At 44.1% G+C, this 13831-nt stretch overlaps 3 protein-coding genes across 7 annotated transcripts; 1 reads left to right on the forward strand and 2 right to left on the reverse strand.

Annotated features, from left to right (window-relative positions):
- Positions 1-950: 950 nt before the first annotated feature.
- LOC120285368 (nod factor export ATP-binding protein I-like) lies at positions 951-4114 on the reverse strand. The gene is made up of 3 exons (XM_039297866.2): positions 3911-4114; positions 3198-3377; positions 951-2491 (listed from the first exon to the last, which is right to left on the reverse strand). Exons 1-3 carry the CDS (start codon positions 4112-4114, stop codon positions 1631-1633), a joined length of 1245 nt encoding a protein of 414 aa, XP_039153800.2. The 3' UTR covers positions 951-1630.
- A 1682-nt stretch (positions 4115-5796) lies between these two features.
- Positions 5797-6776, reverse strand: LOC120285367. 3 transcript variants are annotated; one of them, XM_044923667.1, is made up of 2 exons: positions 6564-6776; positions 5797-6513 (listed from the first exon to the last, which is right to left on the reverse strand). In XM_044923667.1, exon 2 carries the CDS (start codon positions 6476-6478, stop codon positions 5846-5848), a length of 633 nt encoding a protein of 210 aa, XP_044779602.1. In that variant the 5' UTR covers positions 6479-6513; positions 6564-6776; the 3' UTR covers positions 5797-5845. The 3 variants fall into 3 exon arrangements, with proteins under 3 accessions (XP_044779602.1, XP_039153799.1, XP_039153798.1); XM_039297865.2 differs by having other exon boundaries at positions 5799-6501; positions 6564-6769; XM_039297864.2 differs by having other exon boundaries at positions 5799-6510; positions 6564-6769.
- Positions 6777-8226: 1450 nt separating this feature from the next.
- LOC120285369 lies at positions 8227-9086 on the forward strand. Of its 3 annotated transcripts, none has more exons than XM_044923670.1 (2): positions 8227-8432; positions 8483-9086. In XM_044923670.1, exon 2 carries the CDS (start codon positions 8518-8520, stop codon positions 8923-8925), a length of 408 nt encoding a protein of 135 aa, XP_044779605.1. In that variant the 5' UTR covers positions 8227-8432; positions 8483-8517; the 3' UTR covers positions 8926-9086. The 3 variants fall into 3 exon arrangements, with proteins under 3 accessions (XP_044779605.1, XP_039153802.1, XP_039153801.1); XM_039297868.2 differs by having other exon boundaries at positions 8235-8432; positions 8495-9083; XM_039297867.2 differs by having other exon boundaries at positions 8235-8432; positions 8486-9082.
- Positions 9087-13831: the final 4745 nt, after the last annotated feature.

Raw genomic sequence — 13831 nt, forward strand, 5'->3', positions numbered from 1 at the left:
TGGGATAGCAAGCTAGCAGCATTTGTTTCGCTTTAAGATCGAGTTCAGGGAAGTCGTATAGAATTGTCGTCGTCAAATTGTCTATGTTGTGTAAAGTGTAGCGTACTTGTAGGGATCATCTTTTATGTTAACTGGTCATTGCAGTGGTTCCCATTGTATGGGGAAAGTGGCCAAACATACTTCTAGTTCAGGTAGACACTTAAAACAAAATTTTCTTATTTTTCTAGCAAAATTATATAAAAAAATCACCCGGATCGGACCACTATCTCATATAGCTGTCATATAAACGATCAGTTTGAAATTAAGTGTTAGTATGGAAAACTTTTTTGTTTTCAATTATTTTGCAACGAAAACTTGGAATCGTAGCGAATTTAATGTTTGCTTGTGTATATTTGAGTCACCTGCATAATGCGCATGTTAAAATAGGGGTTTCTTATATGCTTATAAACGCTGAGATCTCGGGAAGTATTTATGTCTAGTTTGTGCAAAATAATTCAATTTATTACACCCTTACATGTATTGATTTCAGTCCCAAGTTTCACTGAAGGATCACTATTAACAGCCGGTCAATATAGCCGAAATTTTTTCGAAAGATTAGATGAACGAAATGTTCAGAGTTAGAAATACTTAGAAATATTGTCTGTTTTCATTGGCATATCATTCTTTAAGATTTCAGCATTGCGAAATATGCATAGATTTTCAAACTCATGCGTCTTTTTTTAATGACATATGACAAGATTTTGAATTTCACATTTTCGATTTTGGACAAAACATACATTTATGTATATAAAGCGTATTAACTCAACAACAGATATCAGACATAAGAATTCATATATACATCATTCTCTCTATTAGTTTTCAAATTGCAATACAAAACTTCAGACAGATCCTATTAGGATTCCGCCCTGACATATACATATACATACCTATTTTTTATCGATAGATTGATCTTACATTTCACGCACACAGTAAATATTTATTAAAGCTCTATGGAAATAATGTTTTGGGGCAAGGGAGGGACTCATAATGTCTAAACAGAACACCCAGAATTAAGTAAATTATTGCCACGTAGGCCCCAACTTATCACATCTTATCACATAAAACTGGTCTAACTATTAAAAAAAATTGCATTAGGGTACTAATCTATATGCATATGTCGGCTATAAACATGTTTCATGACTTATAAACTAATTTATTCCACCCACGATAATAGTAAGTTTCAAACTTCATTATAAAGCTAGCATTTTTAAATATGTACGCAGCTAAATTATTAGAAATAAAATTTTTCTGGGAAATCCTTTGCCTTTTAAATTTCTAATTATTATTATCTGCCTAATTATTTCAAATGACGTCCAATATTTGATAAAATAATAACAAGTAGTACACCGAAATCAGTTTACAAAACAAAAAAAATGATTTGTCTAGTTGAATATAACAGCAGAACAATATAATTTGGTTTGCTAAGCTTTCTTAATGGTCATTTTAATTTCTTAATTACTCTAATTTAGTTTTGATGCAACTGTAATTTTGAACACACTAAAAAGTCCGGAATAATAACGATTATTCGATTAAAAAATGGAATTTGAATTTAGTCGTTTTTGGTTTCAAAATCGGAGCATGACTGAGTCGTTTAAGTTCTTGTCTCCTCATAGCCACAATGAATATAGCCGGTTTCGAGAGTGCCACCGACAGCAGGGGATTTGCTTGGCAGATCCTTCCTGGCATCCTGCTGCTGCTGATCCTTGTGCACGCCATTGCTGCCATTCGACTCGCTGCTGTCAAGGATTCGTTCGAAAACGGTCTCGAAACGGCAGCGACTCAGCGAAAAGCGAGCCACATTCACGCAGACATCGCGAAGGATGGCGAAGAGTTCAGAGAGAAGGGGGGCATCGCCCAGGCTGCCAGGCGAACGGATCCTGACGAGGAACCGCAAGCTGTGGGCATAGTGCTGCAAGTCCCGGGCTCCCGGCAATCGTTGACTCAAGCTTCTTGAAAGAATAGCCTGTTGGGCGGGGCCGCAGAAGCAGGTCACGGAGTAGTAACCACCATGTTCTGATTTCAACCGCTGCGGACTATCGCTGGCGATGACCTGGCCCGCCCTAAGCACCGCCACCCTTTGGCACAGATGCTCGATCTCCGAAACGGAATGAGAGGTCAGCACCACCGCTCTGCGGGCCAGCAGCAGCTGCTCGATGGTGGCATACACCATGTCCCTGGTCACGGGATCCATGTCGCTCGTTGGTTCATCCATCAGGACGGTGGGCGTGCATCCGCAACAGGTCACAGCCACAGTTAGCTTGCGCCTATTGCCGCCACTCAGGTTCCGCACCTGGACATCCTTGTAGGGACGCAGCTCGTACGTGTCCAGCACACGGTCCAAAAATTGATCCAGATCGCGAATGCCCCGCAGGCGTCCGTAGAAGCGGATGCACTCGGTCGTCGTCAGCAGCGGGTCCAGCGGGTTGCTCTGCGGGCAGTATGAAATGCCGGGCTGAAAAACGAGTTGCAATTAATACCACAGTTGTCAGGCAAATGTAAAGCCACAAAGAACATGACCGAGCCACACTGCGTATAAGTAACATTCTGCAGATAGCTATTGAAATAACACAAATAATTATTCTCAGTTAGCACAAAAATGTGGTGGCTGTTTTTGGCTTTTAAAACATGATTTTAAACTTCTACAGTTCAATTGTTTCCGTGTATGAATAATAAATAAAATAAATAATAATCTTAAAATCATTTTCAATGAAAGGTTTGTGTTGGGTCATGCAGCCGCCAAAACTGTGCAGTAGACTAATCATATTCTTTAATATTATAAGTCAAATTAATCAGTGGTAGCAGTTGCGATGCCCATAGTGCAAACCGCTGCTCTCGTACGCATTTATCTGTACGGCGCTCATTCCTTGTTTGTTGTTGTTAGCCACTTACGTTAAGCTTGGGCGCTGCATTTCGGCTGCCTGCCCGCCAGTTGCCAATTCTTCGTGTTTCGGAAAAGACTAAACTTACGCATTCGATTATCGCTATCGTAAAATAATAACATTTCGCAAAATAAAAACTGTCGTTATAAAAGCAAACTTTCTTCGGTTTTATTATTCGCAACAGCTATTGAAAAAGCTCAATAGCTAAACAGTTTGTTTGTTATAAAAATTAAATATACTAATATAGCTTAAAATTGGATCTTAAAAGAAGTTACTCACTTGCTCGAAGTAAATTTGACCCACGTCGGGCTGCAATTGCCCAGTGAGCAGCTTGAAGATTGTGGACTTCCCGGCTCCATTCTTGCCCAACAACCCGAAGCATTCGCCCCGCTGGACACTGAAGTAAACATTACGCACCGGATGGGAATACCCCGGTAATGGCTCAAAGTAGACCGTGTGCTACTGATTGGGCCAAAGCAAAATCAATAGTACCAACGGAGAGATTAAGGTGGGCAATTGGTACATTCCAGCCCTACAAATCTCCTGGTCCAGATGGCATTCAGCCAATCCTGCTACAACGAGCGCTAAATCAGCTCGCAGTGCCGATCAGGAAAATACTGATCAGCAGTCTAGCTTTGAAACACATACCTACTGCCTGGAGTATAGCAAAAGTGGTCTTCATTCCAAAAGCTGGAAAGAAATCCGAAGTCGTTCAGACCCATCAGCTTGACATCGTTTTTGCTAAAAACGTTGGAAAAGGTAGTGGACGTCAGCATTAGAAGCACTCTGCTTGTAGAGCATCCGCAGCATGCCTACAGGGCGGGCAGATCAACTGATACTGCCCTATATCACCTGAAAAGCCTTATTGAGGATTCACTTACTCATAAGGAAGTGGCGCTATGTGCCTTTTTAGACATACAGGGTGCATTCGACAATACCTCTCATGAGGCGGTCAACGCATCCCTGGCAAGAAGAGGACTAGATGCAACAACCAGTAGATGGATCAAATCACTACTGTCATCTAGGCCATGGCTCGCCACTATAGGAGGACAGTCGTCCACAGTATCTACCACAAGGGGATGCCCCCAAGGGGGTGTCCTCTCGCCTCTCTTGTGGAGCTTGCTGGTAGACGGGCTGCTGGACAGACTGACCCGCAGAGGTATACTTTGCCAGGGCTGTGCTGACGATATTGTCATTATAGCCAGAGGTAAATATGAGGAAACACTCTGCGATATCATTCAACTGGGCCTCAATATGACCAGCGAATGGTGCAAGGAAGTAGGCCTGAGCCTAAATCCTAGCAAAACTGTTATTGTTCCTTTCACAAATAGGTACAAGCTACATAGAATGAAGGCAATAACCCTGTCAGAATGTCGCATAAAGGCCAGCAAAGAATCTTGGGATAACCCTCGACTCCAAACTTAGCTTCAAAACTCATATCGATAACACAATTGATAAGTGCACCAGAGCACTTTTCACGTGTAGGAAAATTGCTGGAAAATCGTGGGGAACCTCACCACGCATAATAAGATGGCTGTACCTCATGGTAGTCAGACCCATACTAACCTGTGGAGTAATAGCCTGCGGTGATAGAGCACGCCTTAGCACCACTAAGGTGAAACTTCATAAGCTCCAAATAATAGCCTGCATATGCATGACAGGAGCAATGCGCACCTGTCCCACTGCAGCCCTAGAAGTACTAATGGAGGTTACGCCGCTTCATATCGTCATTGAAATGAAACGGAAAGCCACCCTAATAAGAATTGAGGGAGCAGGAAATGACTGCAACCTTACAAGAAAGGATGCTGAAAGCCTAAAAAGGGATTATCCCTTTGCTGATGCAACCAAGGGATGAGATGCCAGCTGAGCACAGGTTCGCTCAGAACTTCAGCACTCATCTCAGTAATAAAAACAGTTGGACAACCCTGGGGAAAGTACACCCTATGAAACCACAAACAATAAAGTGGTATACAGACGGATCCCTCACCGACGAGGGAAGTGGGCTGGGGGTTGTAGGCCCCAGGTTAAAATACCACGAATCAATGGGCAGATACACCAGCATTTTTCAAGCTGAGGTCTGTGCTATTGGACGCTATGCGGAGTTTAATCTGCAATAGAACTATCGTGGCAAGGACATTGCTATGCTGTCTGATAGTCAAGCAGCCATAAAGACGCTCAGCAAAGCTAAGATAACATCTAAGCTAGTAAATGAAGTGATGACAGCCCTAGACAAACTGGGAGCTGTCAACAAACTCACAATAAGGTGGGTCCCGGGACACAACAACATCCCGGGAAATGAGCTAGCGGACAACCTAGCCAGGAAAGGGGCAGAGAACCCTCTAATTGGGCCCGAACCATTCTGTGGTGTTGGTCACCACAGAGTACTGGGCTAACTTAAGTCAATATAGGAAGAAAAACGTCTGTCCTTCTGGGAACACCTACCAGGACTTAGGCAGTCTAAGATTCTCCTTCGTGAATATAACCACAAAACATTCAAGACCTTAATGACACACGGGAAAAACACCGTGCGCATTTTAACGGGCCTTCTTACGGGGCACTGCCGACTTCGCACTCAATTGCATAAGATTGGCATTGCAGACAGTGAACTCTGTCGCTTCTGTTGCATGGAGGAGGAGATCTCTACACATATTATATGTGACTGCACGGCGCTTTCCATCAGGAGGAACAGACTCCTGGGCATGTATGTAGTCCCACGGGAAACAATTGCAGCCCTGAACCCCAATAAAATTCTGGCTTTTATATAGTGCACTGGACTTCAGGGAGATCTTTGAGTCATGAAGGGGTAGTACAATAGATCCTACTGGGTCGCAATACACATAGAAACCCACTTAAAAATAATAATACAAATAGCTTAACTCCGAAATCTTTTATTTCATTTTATGTTTATATACTATAAGATGATAATACTACGGGTTTTTGGCCTTCGCAACTCCCCTGGCGGGTAATTTCTGGCTGCAACTGGCTGGGGATGAAGCCGAGGAGGTTGAATTGGCATATCCTCGGTCGCGACGCTGCTGGAGGCACTTCTCGAACCTATTGCGTAGCGTGTCCATGGGCGTGTTGAGGGTGAAGTTCATGTCGGGCAGCTGATAGGCGGTCAGCAGGAAGTTGCAGCGAATCCGCTCGATGGCGATGCGCTTGATGAGCCCCTGCATCTCATCGCTCTGTACAAAACTTTTGATGGCCGCGCGCGCCTTGTCCTGTTTCTTAGATGCCTTGGATCCACCGGCTCCCAGCCCATCTGCAGCAACCGACTCGAGCTGTGGGTCAGCACTTATGCTTCTGGCGCCATGCTGGCTCTTCCTGGACCTGTCGCGTCCACTCTTACTGGATACATCAGCCGCAGTGCCAGTCGATGTTTTTGTCCGGCCCAAGGTGCGTGGATATGCTACATCAGGTACCATTTTTTCGATCTTGACTGTTTTAACATCAAGATCGCTGAGTGTCTTAGATTTTCCACCGACACTTCGTTTGGGGGCTTTTGTCTCTTCTTTTCCGGTTGAATCGGAGACAATTTCGATGGTCTTAAAGTTGTTCATGCTTCCCAATTGTTGTCTTCAAGCTAATAAAACTACTATGACTTTAATCAACCATTTAACTGACGAGTTTAAGTTACAAACTTACCTTATTTCAACGTTATTAGGCTGCCTGTTCGCATGTGCTTATTGTTGATATCGATAGACTGATTGAACGATAGCAACCAAATAGTGCTGCGTAACGAAATAATTGGATGGCGTCATCTGGTGCTCGGTCATATACTTATTATAGTGCAATTATTGTGTGTCCTTCTGCAACACTGTGCCTTAGATTTGGATTCTGGCTGGAAATTGGAAACAAACTTGCGCTGTCTCTGGAAGCTAGTTAGTCTGGTTAGTTAGTTTACTCTACGAGTAAAAGGGATAATAATCAAGAACCACAATAAGAAATAGAACCAAGCATAGGCTACCCTTTTAAGGGGATTCACAAAAGAATTCACATTTATTTAGCTGCAATTTTATATTTGCTTCTGTGAATTTAAAAAAAAATTAGTTTTAATGAATTTAAATGTTCGGTAAGGTATGTGCAATAAATTATAATAAAATATAATATAAAATCATCCAAATACATATTTAATATCATCCAAATACACTAAACAGTGTTTGTTAAGCAAAGGTCGAAGGATATTGTTCTTGCACCTTTGAGAGGTAGCGGGTACATTCCTAAGGCCAAATGACTCTCGAATATATTCATTATGTCCGCTTTTGGTGGAGAATGCAGTTTTAGATATTGATTCTGGGTCCATTTATATTTGGTGAAATCCCTTTGCCAAATTAATAGTTTTGATAAATATTGACATTTTCTTAATTTACCAAGGATTTTGTCCATGTTTGGTATTGGATATTTGTCAGGGATAGTTATTTCATTGAGTATTCTTTAATCAATTACTACTCTTTATTTAATTATTCAAGAAGCATCAGTTTTTTTGGTATTTCCTAGGTAGGACTGTTGTATAGCGAATTACTTTCCTTAATTAATCCCTGATTAAGCATTTCCTGTACTTGGTTTACGACTTCAATTTGGTACGGTTTTGAATAAATTGGGGAGTTATGTGTTGCATTTAGTAAGTGTTTATTGGTATTTGTAAATGTTAATTTGTCTCCTTCCTTATATTGAAGATTTTAAATTTCATTTAATGAACCTTTCAACTTTCCTCCTGATTTGGGTCATCTAATCGAAACAGTGAAAAATCTATTTTTTATATTAAATCCTGCCCTGAGTTTTTAATTGGTTCTCGTCTCTTGAATATAACATTTTTGTATTCTTTCCGGTTCTGAAGTAATTAGCTTGTATGTTTTCTCAAGGAAGGTAACTGTGTTATTTTTGTAATTTATAAGTGTTTGATATTCTAATATGAAGTCATTTTTGAAATTTATTTTGTGATATTGTGTACATAGATTCGGCTATTAGTATTTCTAAGCTATTTTTAAATAATAATAACGTTAAGGCAATGCAAAACAAGAATTTTTTACATAGTGCCAATTGATCCTTAGCAATCTTCAGAGTATACAATTAAATAAAAATGTAATATGTCTAAATAATCAGCGTTAAAATTAAATTTACATCGTTTGAATGAGAGAAGTTTTTATCACTTCAGATAATATACACAAACTATTTATAAGAAAACCCCCATCTCAGTGACAATGTTTATTTCAACATTGCCGTGACCAGGATTCGAGATCCTGAGTGTCCACGGACACAACTTAGGGTCCTAACCACTAGACGGGTCCTAACTACAACTGGTTGTTGGACGCGGCCAGCCAGAATCCAAATCTAAGGCACAGTGTTGCAGAAGGACACACAATAATTGCACTATAATAAGTATATGACCGAGCACCAGATGACGCCATCCAATTATTTCGTTACGCAGCACTATTTGGTTGCTATCGTTCAATCAGTCTATCGATATCAACAATAAGCACATGCGAACAGGCAGCCTAATAACGTTGAAATAAGGTAAGTTTGTAACTTAAACTCGTCAGTTAAATGGTTGATTAAAGTCATAGTAGTTTTATTAGCTTGAAGACAACAATTGGGAAGCATGAACAACTTTAAGACCATCGAAATTGTCTCCGATTCAACCGGAAAAGAAGAGACAAAAGCCCCCAAACGAAGTGTCGGTGGAAAATCTAAGACACTCAGCGATCTTGATGTTAAAACAGTCAAGATCCAAAAAATGGTACCTGATGTAGCATATCCATGCACTTTGGGCCAGACAAAAACATCGACTGGCACTGCGGCTGATGTATCCAGTAAGAGTGAACGCGACAGGTCCAGGAAGAGCCAGCATGGTGCCAGAAGCATAAGTGCTGACCCACAGCTCGAGTCGGTTGCTGCAGATGGGCTGGGAGCCGGTGGATCTGTGGCGCCCAGACTGAAGCCCGGTCTGGCATCACGGCGAAAACAGGTAATAACGCCAAGACCTTTCCTGGAGGACGATATCTTCTGATCGCGACCGAGGATATGCCAATTCAACCTCCTCGGCTTCATCCCCAGCCAGTTGCAGCCAGAAATTACCCGCCAGGGGAGTTGCGAAGGCCAAAAACCCGTAGTATTATCATCTTATAGTATATAAACATAAAATGAAATAAAAGATTTCGGAGTTAAGCTATTTGTATTATTATTTTTAAGTGGGTTTCTATGTGTATTGCGACCCAGTAGGATCTATTGTACTACCCCTTCATGACTCAAAGATCTCCCTGAAGTCCAGTGCACTATATAAAAGCCAGAATTTTATTGGGGTTCAGGGCTGCAATTGTTTCCCGTGGGACTACATACATGCCCAGGAGTCTGTTCCTCCTGATGGAAAGCGCCGTGCAGTCACATATAATATGTGTAGAGATCTCCTCCTCCATGCAACAGAAGCGACAGAGTTCACTGTCTGCAATGCCAATCTTATGCAATTGAGTGCGAAGTCGGCAGTGCCCCGTAAGAAGGCCCGTTAAAATGCGCACGGTGTTTTTCCCGTGTGTCATTAAGGTCTTGAATGTTTTGTGGTTATATTCACGAAGGAGAATCTTAGACTGCCTAAGTCCTGGTAGGTGTTCCCAGAAGGACAGACGTTTTTCTTCCTATATTGACTTAAGTTAGCCCAGTACTCTGTGGTGACCAACACCACAGAATGGTTCGGGCCCAATTAGAGGGTTCTCTGCCCCTTTCCTGGCTAGGTTGTCCGCTAGCTCATTTCCCGGGATGTTGTTGTGTCCCGGGACCCACCTTATTGTGAGTTTGTTGACAGCTCCCAGTTTGTCTAGGGCTGTCATCACTTCATTTACTAGCTTAGATGTTATCATAGCTTTGCTGAGCGTCTTTATGGCTGCTTGACTATCAGACAGCATAGCAATGTCCTTGCCACGATAGTTCCTTTGCAGATTAAACTCCGCATAGCGTCCAATAGCACAGACCTCAGCTTGAAAAATGCTGGTGTATCTGCCCATTGATTCGTGGTATTTTAACCTGGGGCCTACAACCCCCAGCCCACTTCCCTCGTCGGTGAGGGATCCGTCTGTATACCACTTTATTGTTTGTGGTTTCATAGGGTGTACTTTCCCCAGGGTTGTCCAACTGTTTTTATTACTGAGATGAGTGCTGAAGTTCTGAGCGAACCTGTGCTCAGCTGGCATCTCATCCCTTGGTTGCATCAGCAAAGGGATATCCCTTTTTAGGCTTTCAGCATCCTTTCTTGTAAGGTTGCAGTCATTTCCTGCTCCCTCAATTCTTATTAGGGTGGCTTTTCGTTTCATTTCAATGACGATATGAAGCGGCGTAACCTCCATTAGTACTTCTAGGGCTGCAGTGGGACAGGTGCGCATTGCTCCTGTCATGCATATGCAGGCTATTATTTGGAGCTCATGAAGTTTCACCTTAGTGGTGCTAAGGCGTGCTCTATCACCGCAGGCTATTACTCCACAGGTTAGTATGGGTCTGACTACCATGAGGTACAGCCATCTTATTATGTGTGGTGAGGTTCCCCACGATTTTCCAGCAATTTTCCTACACGTGAAAAGTGCTCTGGTGCACTTATCAATTGTGTTATCGACATGAGTTTTGAAGCTAAGTTTGGAGTCGAGTAGTGATTTGATCCATCTACTGGTTGTTGCATCTAGTCCTCTTCTTGCCAGGGATGCGTTGACCGCCTCATGAGAGGTATTGTCGAATGCACCCTGTATGTCTAAAAAGGCACATAGCGCCACTTCCTTATGAGTAAGTGAATCCTCAATAAGGCTTTTCAGGTGATATAGGGCAGTATCAGTTGATCTGCCCGCCCTGTAGGCATGCTGCGGATGCTCTACAAGCAGAGTGCTTCTAATGCTGACGTCCACTAGCTTTTCCAACGTTTTTAGCAAAAACGATGTCAAGCTGATGGGTCTGAACGACTTCGGATTTCTTTCCAGCTTTTGGAATGAAGACCACTTTTGCTATACTCCAGGCAGTAGGTATGTGTTTCAAAGCTAGACTGCTGATCAGTATTTTCCTGATCGGCACTGCGAGCTGATTTAGCGCTCGTTGTAGCAGGATTGGCTGAATGCCATCTGGACCAGGAGATTTGTAGGGCTGGAATGTACCAATTGCCCACCTTAATCTCTCCGTTGGTACTATTGATTTTGCTTTGGCCCAATCAGTAGCACACGGTCTACTTTGAGCCATTACCGGGGTATTCCTATCCGTTTGAAGCGTGCTTCCCGGAAAGTGAGTTGCCAGTAGTAGCTCAAGTTTCTCCATACTTCCTATAGTATAGGAGTTATCCTTCGTACGTAGTGCCTGATTTGATTCTGGCACTCCGTTGGAGATTGCTCTGTGAAGTCTTGCGCCTTCACATGTGTTTACTATTGCCTCACAGAAGGTTCTATAGTTCCTTCGTTTGGCTTTCCTGATCTCATGGGTACACATAGTCAGTTTATTCCGGTAGGCATCCCAGTTCCCTTCTCTTTTTGCTTTGTTAAAGAGACGCCTGGTCGCTTTCCGTAACTTCTCCAATTGGTCGTTACACCAATGGAGCAGTTTTCTCTAAACGCGTTAGTAAGACACGAGTTAATATATTTTACGGCGGCCTCCAGTTCTAGAGTGATACGGAGTTTCCCGGTTACCCCAGAAGCTGGATTCCGCAGTATGGAGGCATTGAACCCTTCCCAGTTCGTATTCCTGGGATTGCGCCTACGCTTGCTGCATTCTAGATTTAGCCCTATGTTAAAACGAATAATTCTGTGATCTGACATTGACTCCTCAGGAGATACGTGCCAGTCGCTTATATGCGAAGCCACTGATCTGCTGGAAAGTGTAATGTCCAGAACCTCAGATCTTACCCTGGTAACAAATGTCGGAACATTGCCGACATTTAGGATTTCTAGATTGTTATTCAAGATAAATTCTAAGGGTGACTCACCTCTTTGTTTTACGTCGCTGCTGCTCCATATCACGTGATGTGCATTTGCATCACATCCGTTAATGCTGGGTGAGTGTGTCCTCTTGCAGTATTCTGCCAGTGCAGTGATTTCGGGCGGTGGGCACGCCCGTCACCGGCAAAGTATACCGATGCCACCACAGTCTTCTTGGCTGCTCCCACATCTTCTACCACGATCGGTACACAGTCCCGCGTGAGAAATTCTGTAAGTATATAATAATTAATACTTCCACATGCCAGGATACTAGAGGGGCTAGAGGGGCTAGAGGCCCGTTGATCCCAAATTACCTTGGCGTTCTTCACGTACAGTCCTTTTATTCCCTGGTTATACCAGGGTTCCTGTACCAGGGCTAGCCCAAGATGTTGTTTGGTGAACATCCTTGCCAGCACAGCCGAGGCCGCCTTGGCGCGATGGATGTTCACTTGAGCTATCCCTGTACTTCCGACCATTAGATGATCGCTTCTTCCTTACTCAGCAGGTCTAGTTCCATGCCTAGCTCCTGAGAGGATAACGGGGTCTGATCCCCCATCTCGATGATGGTCGCATCAAGATCCTCATCATCCGCCAGATCCTCGCTGGATTCGGAGAGCTTATTGGGCTTCTCATTCTCCGCGGAGACTGGTGAATTTCGAGGAGTCTCGACCTGTCTTGGGCCGGATTTGATCGTTTCTTTAGACCACAAACTGAGATGCCTCCAAACCTGAAGCTCAGCTTGTGGTCACTAGAGATAATCTTGGCGCATGGGTTGTCATCAATGCCAAAGCTGAGGAGCGAGCCACCACCCTCATTCTTTCTTGATATGAGACGCCAGTTCTCTATGTCCAAGTCATTCTGTTTCTTGATCAATTCCATGATCCACTTTGTCGTTTTGTCCCCTGACCTGGGGCAGAAGATGGTGATGTTGTGTGACGATGGCAGGTCGTCGCCCATCCTTACCTCCAGGGAGACACGCTCCACTTACTGAGGCTGGGGACTGCTGATTGCAGCCACTCAGCAGTGGTTGCGTTGCGGCAGTCCACTATCTGGTGGCCCACCCTGAAGTGGATTCCTCCAAACTTGATTGGAGAATCCCAACCGGAGAGGACTATTTCCTCTAGTAGTGCGTCCTCGATCTGTGAGGTTCTCACTGCTGAGGAATACTTTGGGGTACCCCTCTGGTACGACCGCAACCTTAATGGCCCCAGTTACGGTCGCATATGATGGCTTGCGTACCACAGTTGCCTTTGCAGCCCTTGAGGTACTTGGGCCATCGAAGGGAGCAGTCAGTGGCCTGCTCTTCTCCACCTTTCCGTTTCCGTCGGAGGCGTCAGGGTGGTGTTTGCCCGCTTCGAAGCAGAGTTGGGCTTTTGCTCTAGCGGCTGCGGTGTTTTGGCCAGAGACAAAGCTTTTGCGGGTGACATGCCCTGCTGAAGGTAACAAAGATACCACTTCGTTCTGGCCCCGCTCAGCCCCTTACGATTAGGGTCATCCCGGGCCCCAGGCTGACCAAGTTGCGGTAATGGGTTTTTAGCCCGTCCCGCTTGGCCGGCTTGGACCACATTCGAGTGACTCGGTGTGGCTGCCCGATACTTCCCTCCCGCAACTGGGCGTGCTTACGCCGTTGGCGCACTCCGTTTAGGAGCATTTTTTGGTGTTACCACCGAAGTAGGCCGCTCTCCGTCAAGGAGACGGTCCTCGAAATGTCTTGCAACATTTCCCGCAGTCAAGGCCTGCGGTATTTTAAAATTGTTTGGTCTATTGCTCATAGTACCCACGAGTTGCAGAGAAATAAAAGGTCCGCCCGGGCAGATATCAGCAGTACCCGGGTAAGGCTAACTAGACCGGGCGGACGCCACTTGCCCGGACTCTCCGTTATCGACTGGGCTAGCTATTACACGGGCCCCCAGCCTGGCAGACATTCGGCACGGGTCGAATGACACCTTAGTCCGACCCGGAGGTGTGGAAATTTTTGAG

Source organism: Drosophila simulans, chromosome X (assembly GCF_016746395.2).
Source record: "Drosophila simulans strain w501 chromosome X, Prin_Dsim_3.1, whole genome shotgun sequence".
Taxonomy (NCBI): domain Eukaryota; kingdom Metazoa; phylum Arthropoda; class Insecta; order Diptera; family Drosophilidae; genus Drosophila; species Drosophila simulans.

Bases quoted from the DNA above. Each gene is read 5' to 3' on its own strand.
- LOC120285367 (XM_044923667.1), bottom strand. From the start codon at position 6,478: ATGAACAACTTTAAGACCATCGAAATTGTCTCCGATTCAACCGGAAAA.
- LOC120285369 (XM_044923670.1), top strand. From the start codon at position 8,518: ATGAACAACTTTAAGACCATCGAAATTGTCTCCGATTCAACCGGAAAA.
- LOC120285368 (XM_039297866.2), bottom strand. From the start codon at position 4,114: ATGACAATATCGTCAGCACAGCCCTGGCAAAGTATACCTCTGCGGGTC. The intron at 3,378-3,910 runs GTTGTTGCATCT...CCCAATCAGTAG, and splicing joins GTGATTTGATCCATCTACTG to CACACGGTCTACTTTGAGCC. The intron at 2,492-3,197 runs GTGAGTAACTTC...CTCGTTTTTCAG, and splicing joins GTCAAATTTACTTCGAGCAA to CCCGGCATTTCATACTGCCC.